The sequence below is a fragment of the Necator americanus genome, chromosome II (assembly GCF_031761385.1).
Source record: "Necator americanus strain Aroian chromosome II, whole genome shotgun sequence".
Taxonomy (NCBI): Eukaryota; Metazoa; Nematoda; class Chromadorea; order Rhabditida; family Ancylostomatidae; genus Necator; species Necator americanus.
In genome coordinates, this window is record NC_087372.1 from 41,651,563 (window position 1) to 41,666,436 (window position 14,874).

Here is a 14,874-nt window from a genome sequence, read left to right on the forward strand (position 1 = left end):
GTATATATACTATCTATATACATAGTATATATACTATATAAAAAGGGTAAAGTTTCTGGCGTTAATCATTCCGCTTGGGGTGCTCCTCCACGTTCACTTCAGAATCGTGTGAGGTTTACGAACGTGTAACTGGCCTATACAATGGCTTGCTGTGGCTTGCTGATGTGTCAAGTCAGTGTTTTTATCCTCCCAGACAAAACTGGTACCAATTTATCGACCCCGGAGGGAAGAAAGGCTTGGCTATATATATATATATATATATATATATATATATATATATATATATATACGTATATATATATATATATATATACGTATATACTGCACATATCTGCATGAGGATATTATTAACCATGCTTGAGTTGACCGCAGTGGAGGTTCAAAAGTGTGAGGAATACTTCCAGGTTATGGCCCTTTTTTTTGTTACTGACAATTATCAGTAGAATTATCTGAAAATGTCTTTTTTTCAGAAATTGAAGCTATTTTGGTGAAAGTGAACTTTATCCTGAAAAATAAGTAAAGGTAAAGTGGACAGTTGGAAGTCCAACAAACTCTTTCTCACCACCTTTCTACATATTTGATTTTTGGTTTTACGAGCAGCAAAGGCTAGCATTTCGTGAAGAAATGTTTAGTTCTTCAATATAATTTTTTTCTACGTTGTGGTATTTTAGGTATCTTCCCGTACACTGGATTCTCCTCACGTGACGAAGACTCTTTCTGGATGTGTCAGTGTTGTACATCAACCATTTGATTTACCGAAGCTGCTGCTACGTTCGGAAAGGTGCCTTGTTATCCTACCCTCGATCGAGAATGGTAAGACTCATTACACTTGTCTTTTTTTTTCGTTTCTTTTAACTTCTTATCTGCGTTATAATTCTGGTTGAATAAAAAAACAATGGTAAGGTAATGACGTAAGTCATTTCGAGATAATTACAGCAGCAAGATGTTGAAGTCTGCCCAAGTATTTTGTCAGCTTTCAGTGATATTTTGCCTTGTTACATCCAAACTTACCAAAGAGATGTAGGTTTATATCCACTTCATTTCATCTGAGTTTATGTCCATCGAATCAGAAACACATTGAAGACTATTACTAAGATATTTATTTATGGCATCTTGTGAATTAGGAGTGAGGAACTCCACTGGCAACATACCTCAGTGTTCATTCTGAGATCACTGAAATTTAGCCAATCTGCGAAACTTCGATCTAAAATAGATGTGATTTTAACTTATACTCTTGTTCAGTTGCTGTTGCTGTTGCTGAACATCGATCGGTTGAACACTGAGCACATTCTATATAAAAACGATACTATAACGCTTTTTCTGTTGGAAAGTTGATGTGACAAGATTAATTGTAAAACCGTTCCTTTCCTGAACTCCTTTTAAAAGCTTTCTAAAAAAAATGTTTTAGCAATTCGCAGGTAGTTTTAGGGATTACCCTGCTGCAAACTGGCTAGTATGAGGAAGATATCAAGGAGGGAGAAGTGCTCTTTTAAGTTTCTGTTCTTTTGTTCCTTTAAATTGCAATAGTTGTCGATTAATATAGTTAATTTTTGACTAATACAGTTAGTATAGTTAATTTTATATATTATATAGTTAATATAGAATAGTTAATTTTTGAATGCCTTCTATTATACCTTTTCATGCCATCAAATTTAATCTTCTGTAACTTTGTTAGCTTTAATCAAGTTCATCTTTCCAGTGTTTGAGAAATTAGATTTTGAAAACCACTGAATTTGTTTGTAAAAGTATGTATACTATTTTGCTTAGCTCTCTGTATTCTACCACGACAATTTACGAAAAAGACTTTTCTATGAGATAGAAGTTAGTTAAAGTCCGTGATATTGATTTTCCTTTAGGCATTATTCTAGAAAAATTCAAGCTTTTAAATTGGTAATGTTTTGTTTTCAGTCTTAGCGGAAATTGTCCGAACTCACTTCTTTATTTTTTCGAGGCCTCACAAATTTCGTAATGTAGTTGTTTTAAAGCTGTTCAGATGGCCTCAAATAGAACCAGCAAAGTCTGACTACGCGGTTTGGGTTGTCTTGCTAATTGGATTTCCGCTGTTTCCTACTACTATCTGAAACCTACTGAGATCACATATTTTGAAAAAGAATTAAAGGACCGAAACCTTGTAGAGGTCGAAAAATGCGACAGCTTTTGCGAGAGAGATTCTTGGAGGAAAATGCTCAGATAATTTCGCGGACTTGCAACTCTCTGTCATTTTCACAAGTGTTATTGTTTCCTTCAGTTCTATCCGGAGGAAAGTGACTTAGATCTGGCGAAATGCCACAATTTCTCTGAATATCACAGGAAAACTTCCTGTGGCATCTCATGAGCGGAGTGTTAAGTCTTCTTACTAGTTTCTTTGTTTAGTATAATTCTCGTAGTTTATTTTCTTGTTATCTCTTCGCATTGCAGCTTTCTCCATTATATCCGGAGAAATCGAATTATCCAGATTTTCTTTACCGTGGTTTCAAGAACAACGTGAAATTGTTACTTCTATTCAACTTCTGTTCACAGTTGCATTGCCTTGATCTAAAAAGAAATTCACCTCTCTTTATAAAATTACATACTTTATAAGTAGTTTCTTCACTGCTTACCTCATGCTTTGTAGTAACGATGAGGCGATAATGTGTTTGTTCTCAACATGAATAATGGATTAATAATATCCATTTCAAAGTTCTAGTGCGTGACTGACATTGATATGCAACGTATTTATATATTGATGAGAACAATAATAGCCACGATATGGCTTTCACTGCAAACTCTATCGTTTATCGGCTGTTTGTGGATGTTGAGTGTGGGAGAGAGTTTTGAATTCTACAGGAGACTGATGGATACATCTTGAATTTTTGTGAAGTTTTGATCCACTGAGGATATTTTGAAGATTAATAAACCTTTGCGAAGAACCGATTACTCTCGTCAATGGGCCTGTTTTCGCGTCGCGGCAGGAACGGTGTCAGAAAGGGTCCCCCAAAACCATAACCGCTTTGCCCCACCGCACTATCTTGAGGGCAGCCCCATATTATAAATGTGAAGATTGTCGTTTTAATCAAGATTCCATTTTGTAACTGCAGTACTAGGCGTAAGTAGATAGTCAAAACTGTGATCGTCCTTGCTGCGTTTTTAGCTCCTTCTATTGTTTTTTCTGTTGCAGCACCCGATCTACTTCTGTTGGCAATTCATGAGGAGCTCTCGAGTTGTTTCGATGCATGTTTTTTGGTCGAGGATGTGTCATTCTGGACACAGGTAGCGCCGTTGGTTCGACTCATGGGTGACTTCAATGCTGAATGTTAGTAGGAAATGTTTTGACCTTCTGAAAATGTTCATTGTAACGCAAAAAACAATAGGTCATTGTCGTACCACGCTCAATGTAGCATACGTGTAAAGGACAAGTCGTTGTTGTAATGTAATTGAATCCACTAGCAGTATTCAACAATTATTTTTTCCCAAAAAGAGGGGAACTTTTTCGTCTTAAGCTTATCTGAAGGTGCTATTTCTGATTCATCTTCTTTTTCTGTACAGTAGTAGTATGAGTAATTAAACAATTACAATCCTGAGAACCTCACCAAATGTTGTTTTAGGAAATGAATGAGAGCGTACATAATGTATAAATCACGAGTGTAGGCCCCTTTTCGGATCGTCATTCCATTGGAAATGCAGAACGGGTCCCACACTTGCGATGGAGTACAGTGCATAGTAACAAAATTAATAGATAATAGTAAAAGGAAGGAAAGAGGGGAAAGAAGGGTGACCCCTTAGAATGGATTTGGTTGAAAAATAAAGGATAAAGAGCGTAGAGGTGACAAACCCTTTTTTGATGTCCAACGCTTACTATTTTTGTTCGGTTTCGTTTGAGACTTATAAATGTTTATGCGTACAAATACGGACGATGACTAGCAGTGACAAACTGATGTGTGGTCGAGTCAGTTTTTTAGTCTCTCAGTCAGAACTGCGTATTCATTGACCCTGGAGAAATGAAGGACTAAATGGAGCTCGGTCGGTGTTGAACTGTCCACCTAGGAATCGCAGCGAAACCTTATACTATCGCGCTGCACCCGAAATCATTTCCTTCATAGTTTACGTGGAATAGATTTTCAACGGAACTACAGAAATGATGGAAAATTGCACGTAGTGTTTATGGGCAGGCTAAAGTTTAGGTCGGATATGAATGCTACATTTATGATTGACACCCTAAATAGCGAGTGAAGAGCAGCTATTTGTTGGGCTACTTCTTTAACAACTAAAATTTGGTGCATTACCGCCTTCAGCTGCAAGAAAACGACCTGATATGCTGGCTGGGAACCCGGGAAAAACAACACAGTTGTTGTGGAAGTTTAATTATTCGCATCGCCTGAAACCTTGGCATACTTTTGTCTATTTGTCTGTTTTCTAATAGTGCCTACGAGGTTTTTTAGATGGAATCCTTGTTAACCTGGCGTTTTAGCTTTTTTGCCGTCTTCAGAGGCCTAAATAAAAGTGGTTTGGAACAATCCCAGCGAATATTGCTGTGTTTGGATCACCAGCGACTAAATAGATAATTTGATCTACGCCCAATATCACGCAGTTATATGTCGCAGACCGGTATAAGTGGCAGGAACTCATTCATTATCGAAATGGGTTTATTCCTATTATTCACTTTAGGGTTTCTTTTAAGAATCTAAAACGCCTCCAACGTCTTCCTTGCCGATGTTTCTGTTTCATGAGCCTCTAACACATTCCACATTATAATCGTTTCCGTTGTGAGCCTCATGTCCATCCTTCCAAGTGATGTAATGAAACTTTTACACCGTTTTCCTGCAATATGTTCATTCACCCCAAGATTTCTACCAGTTTCTCCAATATAAGTTGCTTTGCATATCAAACACTCAATATCATATATTACTCCTATCTGTGCACGGTCGCTCGTCCTTCCGTTTCTCTCTTTCTTTCCGAACAAATAACACATCTTTCACAGATCCAGTATCTATCACATAATCTGTCCTAAAAAGCTAGCTTTTGGTATCCTCATTAAGGATATTTGCCCGTATCACGTCATCTTGCAATTGTGCATGAACAGTGGTAAGCTAAACAGCTGTGCTGGAAATTATCAGAAATAAAGGGAAGACAAAGAGATCGCCACTAGCGCATGCGATTTTCGCGATACTACTTGACTCTAATAATGCCATTTGAAGCATTTATTTTAGTGTTGAAGTAAGGAAACCAGTCTTCTTTTGAGGTTTCTCGTATGAGTCTTGTGCATTGCGATCGTTGGTTGAGTATTCGGAAACACTCGTCATTTTCGGATTGTGTTGATATTATGATGCGACAGTCATCGATGTACCTGTAATACATTATTGGTGTATGCGACAGCAGGTTCTTCAGTTCTGCAGAAGAATTCATGAAGCAGGTCGCCAGCACTGGTGCTAATTGTTGACCCATTAATAGCCCTCTCAATTATGCGAAATAAGTTCCAGATCACAGGAAATTATGCAATTCGGACATTTTTTGATAAGTTTCATTGCGGGAACTTTACTAAGACTATATGTTTATATGTTGCCGCAATGTAAATCTATCATCTCAGTTAGAGCTTGTAGTGCCTCATTGTTTTTCACGTTTGTGTAGAGGAATAACATCAAAGGAATCTGTCATAGTTGCCCTCAGCTCTCGCATTGCGTAATGATGTGTTCGACAAATAAGATGGCATTTTAGGCAAAATCTGACACACAATTTTATCAGAGGGTCACGAAACAGGATCCGTTGGTCCTCTTTCATAGCCTATTATTGGCCGGATTTTGAATGTGCCTGCTAATGCTGATTTTGCTGATGTTGAGTTTATCACATCGGGTTTCCGTTTATGTGTTTTCATGAGGCGATAGAACACAGGACAGCTCGGTTTGTGAAGCCTGAGGCTGCTTATAAATCGTTCACCAAGACAAGCAGATTTACCCATAGTCATCCATTCATGATTCAAGCGTTTGCACTACATAAAGGATTTTTTCTCTGTTACAAGGCGCTAGATCGTTTGATCTTGCGAGTGAAGATTCTTTATTTCACGATCAAGATCTATCACAATCCTGTGACTGATCCTGTAATTACAAAGTCCCCGCTATCCCAACGCGTTTTTCGAAGTAATGTCTTGTACCGTTATATTTGTAATATGGAAATCTTTTTTTAAACTTAAAGTCCTAATGTTAACCGATAGTAGGAACTTCATTAGGTTCTTATGGTTAGATCTTATGTATGGAAACATTCGTAAAGCTTCTGTGCATTTTACTAGACCTGAATTGTATAATAAGTCCTCCGTTTTTCGCAGTATTTCTCACAATCAGTTCAGGGTAAAGGAGAGAGGTGCCTAGATTTTGTTTTTTCTATCTTTATAATGGCTCACACCGACTTCTTCAGTGCCAGGAATGGTCTGCCGTGTCTATATGAGAGAGGAGTCTCCTTGGGTGCTGAGCATAATTGTTGTACCGGCAACAGTGAGTAGCATTGAAGTTTTAGGTGAGACCACCTTACAGTTGGGATGCTTCAGATAAGTCCTGTATTAAAAATTTATTTATTGTTTAACTTTAGTCTTCTGTTGCACATCACACACTTATATTTGCTATTTCGAATCCACTCGTTTATTCAACAGGTGGCGTGCCGCTGCTGTTCTGTATTTGTGATGAGCCAATCTTGGCCAACGACCTCGCAAAGCGCAGAACACCAAAGTCTCCACTGGTTTTAGATTGGCGTCTCGCACGTTCCTCTTCTGAAAAGAGTGAAAAGGAGACTACGGAAATTGGTAAGTAGAGTAATCGGTAGATTACTTTTTAGATTACCGAAAAATGCATTTTTTCCTCGATTTTATTTATTTCGCAGTTTTCTTTTTTCATTTGCTTCGACATCTCAGTTACTGACGATAACTTCAAAAGACGACATGGGAAAAAAGATGATGTCGAACACTTTGCTATCACTAGATTTCGGTGTGACAGTTTAGGTGTATTGAATCACCAAACCATATGAAGCAATTATTACGCTCGTTCCACGGCATGTGCTGCTTTTGTTATTATAATCTGTTGGCCAATTGTTGTCGTACCCTACTGTGCACTTGGCTCTGTTATGAATGTTGGATTGTAGTTGTGGTAATCATTTTAGTGAGAAAGGGATTTCATGTTCAAAGTTGAAAAGGAGCTTGACAAAATTGGATTCTAATTTGACAATGAATGAATACCCAATTTGTATGAAAGATCATAAAACGCAGACCAAAAACAAAATTGATAAAAGGATCGAACGTCTTAAATCAAAATCAACATTCGCTCCCGATTTGAAACGCCGTCTTCAACGTGATAAATTTGAAAAGAAGCTCCTTTTTCCAAACCACTAACGCAGAATTTTTGAGAACTGCTATATAGGCAATTATTTCAACGGAAATAAATTAGATATTGCAAGCAAATAAAACAGAAACCCTTTTCCTGTTTTCGCCACTTTCTTTCCTTTCTTTTTTTCTTAAAGTCGTTAATTGAGTACAAAGCCTTTGCTCATATCTCCACTATATCAGAACCACCTTCTATGGAGTGGGTGTCGAGCACCCGTTGTCTGGAAGTATTAAAAGAAAACTACAAACCAGAACGACTTACGGACGTTATCAATGACGTTTATGAGGTTTGAGTTACTTTTAATACAGCCGTTTTCCTTTCTTTCTGAGTGTACTGATTGCCGTATACTTGCTAATTTAACTTATGATAGTTATCACGCGAACTGCCTTGTAGTTAACTTTCTTGGGGCATTCATTTTGCCAACAAAATTTTTCAAATGGCCTGTTGCAGGTTGTGATTTGTAAAGCAGTCGTATCAGCATTGTACACAGCTGTCCAGTCTGGTAGGTGGCTTCACAACGTTCTTAGAAAAATCTTCCTATTCCATATGTGACATTTTCCGTAATATCGATGGAATGCTTCGCTTTGAATTGTTCTATTACATAGACTTCTACACTGCAATCGCAGTGGAGGTCTTCGTTAGTTGATTTACCTATTTCCAGGCGTTGCTATTGATCATGCCGTTGTCCATAGTATACTCAACGAGCAGTGCGAGTGCACAAGCCTTGAAGTAGACGGTGTGCGAAGAAGTTTGAAAAGCTTCTGTTTTCATCTGAATCCCAATGCGAAGGCTAGTCTGTTGAGCTCACTTGGACGCAGTCCGTCTTGCATCCGCCTACTCATACTCTCTGGCCAAAAGGCTTTTAACTTTCTAAAACTTCGCGTTTTCTCAGTTTATAGCTCTTATTTAAAGGCTGATTCCCTCCAATAATATATAGGATTCAAGATTAATTTGCAAGCATAGTATTGAAGTTGCAGAACAACAAAGCAACTTTTAACATCCATACGAGTGACGGTACCTTTTCACGTTCCTTCATTTACTTATTCATAGAAGTAAAAAGGGTTGCTTCGTCAGGTAACCTGATTACTCTGGTGCTCCTGATTTATCTTTCTGTGTTTGCGAAGGAAAGTGTTGATACTTGCAAATTATCTCGGAGACCTGACTACTACTGAAGAGATCCTAATAATACTATGTTTTGAAATTTTCTGCAAGTAATGTGTCTTTATAGGCATCACCTCACGTGCCTTCAGTGGTATGGGTTTTAGCCGGGGTCGCAGATTGTGGGAGGATGGTGTAGACGGATACAGGGAGAAATGAACGGAATCACCCTCTTACCTACAACCTACGACCCCGGATAGGCATTACTCGCCTGAAACCCATGCTACCCCAGATTCGTGGGGTGATGCCTTTAAATGAAAAGTGCAGAGAGATTAGTTCTCATCGAGCTCATATTGTTTTAATTATTACAATAAGAATGCTTCTTGTTCAGAATAACTGTAATCCGAGTTTTTCGTACTGTGGAGATGACAAGGTGCAACTCTCATTTGGAAAAATTCTCCTCGGGTCGTTCAAACAAGTCCCCGGTTTGCCGTACTATTATTATACACCACAACAGTGAGTTGTAAATTTTTCCGTAAAAAAATTCGTTTAGAGCTCCAAGTGTCTTGGTTCACTTTCTTTCTGTATCTCTAGAGCGCTCTTTCCCCGAAGAGGGGACTTGGGAACGGGACCTGGGAAGTCAACACTAATTGCCAACTGTGTCTAGTAGTTGCGCCATTTGCACAGAAAGTGCTCCTAACTACTGCTGCGTAAGAAGACTAATGTCATTTTTTTAAGCAAAGAAGCTGATGGGAGATCTCTTGGAGCATCAGAAATGGCATCATTTAACGGGCTGTTCAACGACCACGCCCCACGAGAATGGGATGGGGCTCTGCTGGAGAGGAGGGACAGTACGTTGACAATCGCACCGCATGCTTTAGACCGAATTGTTTCTAATAATTTCTAATTGTTTCTAATAATATAGTTTCAGGTGAAGATTGCACCGCCGATGATGCGTTTCTAGCCACCTGTTCGCTGAGGAGATCTGACCGCGCACCTAACTTATTCCGACTAACATATGCATTGAATGAAAGAGAAAATGAGAAACTGAAAAATGTCAAAGGAAAGCCTGTGACGGTAGACCTGCATGCATGTAGTTTCATATTTGTATTTGTAGAGTTTACGAAATGTTTTTGAAGAATCCTCATGGAGAGAATTTCCCGCTTTTCGTGTACTTTTTGTGTTCTGTGGAGTATCCAGACGGGTCGATGGATACATTTCCTGTCACGTTTTTGCCCACTTGTGTCCACGATGTGCTAAAAGAGAGCGCCGCAAAGCCGAGTATTGGTTTTGGTGAGTTCTTTGTATCTTATTCATATTTTCAGGTTCTCCAAAATAAAACTGTAAAAAAACTACTTCCTTTAAAAGCATCACACACGAATCTGAGATGGTACGAATTTCAGGTGGAGTATTCGTATACAGGATCGTAGATTATGGAGAGGTGGGTGATTCCGTCCATTTCTTGCTAACTGACGTAAAAACGGCCCGGTAGATGCGACGTGTGCACACGGCTGGCGCGCGCTCCAATCGAACTCGTAGAAAATAGCGCGGCGGAACGCTCGAAGCCGTGTCTTCCGGGTCGTTTTTTAAGGCAATTAGGAAGAAATAGACTGAATCACCCACCTCTCCATAATCTACGATCCCGTGTACGAATACTCCAAATGAAATCCGTACCACTATAGTTTCGTGGGGTGATGCCTTTAAACGCAAATGTGTCACCTTAGAATAAAAGTTCATTAGTTGAAGAAAAAGACATTAGGAACGAAAACATATATTGTTAATGAGAAGCAAACTTATCTAGTAGGAATACATTTAAAAAATGCAGTTCTGGAGGCGATGAAATCATTAGGGAGGGTTTTGCCTTCTGAAGGAAAGGAGTTCTGAATTTATTTTCAATTTTGTGGGAGCGATTTCTCCATACGTCTACATTTTGCGACCTATGAGCTTTTTCTAGGGCGGGTGTAGCGCAGTCGGCTAGAGGTTCCGCTGCCTGCAAGATTGATCGGAGGTCCGAATTCGCCTTACTGCTCACTAAGCCTTACATGGGGTCGATCAATTGGTACCAGACCTGTCGGTGAGGATAAAAGCGGTGACTTGACACATCGGCTAGTCCCAGCAAGTCATTTGTCAAGTCAAGGCCAAATTACACGTTCTTAAACCTCAAACGATTCTGAGTTTAAGTGAATTTGGTGCCGCATCCCAAGCGGATTGATTAACGCCAGACATTTGATCCTCTATACTTTATCCTTTGTGAGCTTTTTCTATTGTTTGAATCATTTTGTGAGTGCGCATTACTTTCATTAGTGTTTATGCTAAGATACAACATTGCCTGGGCGAGAGGCCGGCGAATAAGACTGACGGTTGTAGCATAAGTGAGGAAGATAGTCAAAGCTGGGATCGATCCAAATCTCATCTACAGATGTTCGATTTGGATCATCAGCTGTCCGAAAGAAATCTATGTTCATTGCCACAACCATGTTGATGAGAATACTTATACCACCCATTTCTCTACCCTTTAACGGCCTTCTGATCCTATGAACAGTTCTTTTCTCATCATATGCGGTCAAATCGACCACATCGTACTTGTTCTTTTTATTATTCATCACCAAATCTTTAATGTGTTTTTAACAGCTACTCTTAAAACCCGTACTCAGGTTGTTCTCTTGTAGTACAGCAAGTTTTAGATAAAGCAAAAATAAATATCTTGTGGACACCCAGAGCTTATTTGTTGGAGCCTTCTCCAAACCGGCTCCCATGCCCCTCGCAGTTAGCTGATTGCAACTTTTGGTGGGATCGGCGTGTAGGATACATGGATTGTACGACTCAACTCCAATGCAGCGGAAACAAGGTGTCCATCCGCTGAATCCACCTACTCTACGCAGATACACACTCGTTTTTAGCTTCCTACCCTCCATTTGGAGACACTCCATGTAGTTTCGTTACTAACATTCTGCAACTCTTGGGAAATATTCATGGCCATAATTTCAGATTTCATGGAGATTTCATAGACGATGCTGATATACGGTGGGGAATGACCTCATTCTTTAATAACTAAGGCATTGCTGTAAAATCTCCACACACGTATTCTGTGCGCTTATTTTTGCCGCCAATAGCTCATCGTCGTAAATTTAACAATCTCAAGACGTTTTAATCCACAACATAGTAGATGAACAATATTGAGAGTTTTAACGTTGGCTTTGCAGATGTCACCAGTGTAATTATTCGACTCGACTTGTACGTTATGACATGGCCAAGTGAGAAAAAAAATTTGCAAGAGGAAAATGACAGTGAATCTGAGGAAGATACAAATTCGCAAAGGCAGATCAGATTTCTTGCAAAACTACCAAAAAGAGTAGGTGATGATTATCTAATACATTCTTTTTCTCAAAACGACTGGACGAAACTTCAGGCAAGAGCAGTGGTGAATGACCTGATGAATAGATTGAATCACCTTGTTGAGTTGGAAACGGTGCTAATGGATAGCAGGAAGTCCTGCATAACGAAGACAGAGATTCAGAGAATCTCTTCTTATATCGAGCATGAGTGTACCAGAGAGAAAACGGTATGTCTCTGATCTCAGACCAATGTTTTCACTTGCTTTCCAATATTTTGGTTCTAATCTAGAACTATTAACTTCTTCAACATAAATAAATTCAAATTCCAGTACAAGTCAGGTCAGTTTGAAACTCGTTTTCGGAAATTTCCTTTGGTAATCGAGTGCCAACAAGCCATGGATCGTTTAAAGGCAGGTTTTTTTTTGCAAATTTTTTATCCTGGTTATTGAAAGTATTAGAGACATAAGTATTTCGTTTTACTTCAGTTACTTGAAATTTCTAAGTACCCTATTATTCTATATATTAGAGTTTATTCAGAAGATTTGATGCAAACTTCGTCACATTTTTTGTAACCAAAATTAAATTCTTTTCTACAAATTACATTCAATCTATGTGCCGTTCTGTTTGATGGCCTTTCTCCATCTTTGCGGTAGGTTCATGGTACCACGCTCATAGTTCGGAGGATCAAGACGATTTCACGTCTTCCAGAGAAGTAAGGTTCTTACCTTCTAAGTTGTTTTGAAGCGATCTTAATAAATACTAGTCAAAGCGCTTAAGGCCTGGAGAGTACGGTAGTTGGAGCAAAACATCCTGGTGAAATTCTGTTAGATTAGCCACTTATTTTTTTATACGCAGAGTTACAAAGTTCCATCTTTTTGGAAGAATTACAATTCTCTGGAACAAGAAGCTGAGGGCTGAAATAAGATCCAAAGAGCAACTCAAACGCATATTTAAGGTCAGTGAAGGAATTGAACAGTTTTTGTTCCAGGGTTTGCTTGAAGGCCCGAAACAAGCGGAATGCTGATAGGAAGTTCTGGGGAGTAGGGTGGATGGGGACTGCTTCAAAACCGATGGGGTAATCAATTCGGCGGCGACAGGCCTGCCGCGCGTTGTCGTGGAGGAGGTGAATAGGGTTTCTCGGATTTTGGTGACTAACCTGCAGAGCTGTAGCCTTTGGAGTTTGGAGTTGATCGTCTGGTTGTTGGGCAGCAGTCGCCACAATGACATCTCCACCGAGCTCCAGAAGCAACAGATGAGAGGCTCCCCCGATTGGCGCGGGCGAAGGAGCACTGACTGTCAGACGCTCAATCGGTGTGAACAGTTGCTCACGGCCAACGTGTGGGGTACCGATTTAAAGAAAACTTTCTGGTAGTGTGTAGGTGAACCGTGATGGTACGCATAGCAACAGTAAGTTGTGCAGCCATAGTCCGCGTCAAGCTGTCGACTTTGTGACTTCAGAGATTTCTCTGAACTCGTACTTTGTCAATTACTTTGAATTAGCGGCAATATTTCCTTGATATCAGCCTCATCCTTTCGTAGAGAGCGTGGTGCACCTCTTATTACAGTAATTTCACCAAACGTTTTGAACCACCTTCGACAAGTGAAATCATCAACTGCACCCTCTCCGTACATATCACGTATCCCTTTTTTTGCGTCTACAAAGCATTCCTGGCTTGAGAAAAAAACATAATATGTCACAAATGCTTCTTAGTTTCAGCATTTGTTAACACCGCTTCTTCCTCAAATGCTCACTGTTGTCCTGCTTGTTCCTGCTGTCAAAGAGCACCAAAATTTTTCACTGTGAAATTGGTGACACTTCGGTTTTCCGATTCAGTGCCACCTCGGGACGAACTTTTGCATCACCCCAATATTTTAAATATAATAACTGATTATCTTCCTTACTCAATGTTAATTCTATCTCTTTCTTTTTTATCACTTCTCGCAACTGTGCATAATTGCAACGAGTGAGAAATCACTTTTCTTCTGCTTATCAAATCACATAGTTTTAGAGTTGTCCACCCCACTTCTGCACTTTCCGTTTCCGTTTTGTTATTACGATTGTGCTTGAATTCCATGATTTTCTAGGAAAGAATGAATGGTATGTATCTGGAGTACTGTATTCTGCGTCGACTGAGCGATTCAAATATGTACTTCTGTTGTCAGGTAGGTGCTGTACTGATCTTCATTAGACCGAACTAACAAGTAGTTACAGGTGGAAGATATTCAGGCCTTTGAACGCTATGTCCGTCAAAAAAGTGGAAGTGAGAGCTACTACCTAAGTTTTTTTTCCATATTCCTTCGTGGAATTAATAAATTTTCAGGTAGAAGTGATTCATGTGAAACAAAAGAATTTATCAGACGGGATCAATTGTTTGATTTTTGGGTGATTCTGACTATCGATGATAGTATTAAATTACAGTTTTGTCAGAGGTATCTTTTACAAATCTGCGTCGTCTTTCGGTAGCTGTGCTCAGTAACATCAGTGATTTTTCCAGAGAAAACGGCCAACATTATCGTATTTTTGAGCTGGCATGGCGCAAATGTAGACAAGCTATTCGTGTTATTAATCAGGTACTTTTGTGGCAAGACTTCATCCACTCCTGCTCCAGTTATTGGAAATGCAAAAGAGTAGTAAATTAGTTTTTGAAAGGTCAAGAGACAACAACTTATTTCTTGGGCTGATAATCATTTCTTGTTTTCATTCGTAATTTTTGCAGTTTGTGATATCTACCTTTTGGATTCTTTTGTTGTAACGAAACAATTTGTCGAAACAGATTGGAAGCAAACCTCATTTTCGAAAGTTTTTCAACTAAGCAGTGGTTAGGGATGGAAGAAGGATATTTAGGGGAAGCGGCCGTCTCAATACTGCGGACAGAGAATCAGCTCTTGTCGGAGCTCTTCCAAACCATTGTCCGAGCGTTAAGTGGTTGCGCGTGACTAGGAAGAAAAAATGTTATAGCGGCGCTGGGTTGTTTCTGTCGGTTGGTTCTGACATTTACTAGCAGCTCGACAATAGAGAGATGGAAGACTATGACTGTAGGCTGAGTCTCGACGAAATCATGGATGACTTCTTGAGATTTAGTATGTCTAAAGAAGAAAAA

General features: G+C 39.4%; 1 protein-coding gene across 1 annotated transcript in view; it reads left to right on the plus strand.

The window, feature by feature from the left end:
• RB195_021011 (uncharacterized protein) overlaps positions 1-14,874 on the plus strand; it is a gene marked incomplete at both ends in the record, with an annotated part of 75,662 nt that overhangs the window by 31,481 nt on the left and 29,307 nt on the right. Inside the window, 18 exons of the mRNA XM_064189630.1 lie at positions 672-813; positions 3,158-3,292; positions 6,385-6,483; positions 6,617-6,766; positions 7,523-7,626; positions 7,791-7,842; positions 8,002-8,129; positions 8,830-8,954; positions 9,177-9,289; positions 9,370-9,515; positions 9,578-9,731; positions 11,642-11,790; positions 11,848-12,000; positions 12,103-12,183; positions 13,859-13,936; positions 13,986-14,034; positions 14,095-14,203; positions 14,269-14,344. Coding sequence (XP_064045511.1) covers positions 672-813; positions 3,158-3,292; positions 6,385-6,483; positions 6,617-6,766; positions 7,523-7,626; positions 7,791-7,842; positions 8,002-8,129; positions 8,830-8,954; positions 9,177-9,289; positions 9,370-9,515; positions 9,578-9,731; positions 11,642-11,790; positions 11,848-12,000; positions 12,103-12,183; positions 13,859-13,936; positions 13,986-14,034; positions 14,095-14,203; positions 14,269-14,344 — 2,043 coding nt within the window. The remainder of the gene's footprint in view (positions 1-671; positions 814-3,157; positions 3,293-6,384; positions 6,484-6,616; positions 6,767-7,522; positions 7,627-7,790; positions 7,843-8,001; positions 8,130-8,829; positions 8,955-9,176; positions 9,290-9,369; positions 9,516-9,577; positions 9,732-11,641; positions 11,791-11,847; positions 12,001-12,102; positions 12,184-13,858; positions 13,937-13,985; positions 14,035-14,094; positions 14,204-14,268; positions 14,345-14,874) is intronic.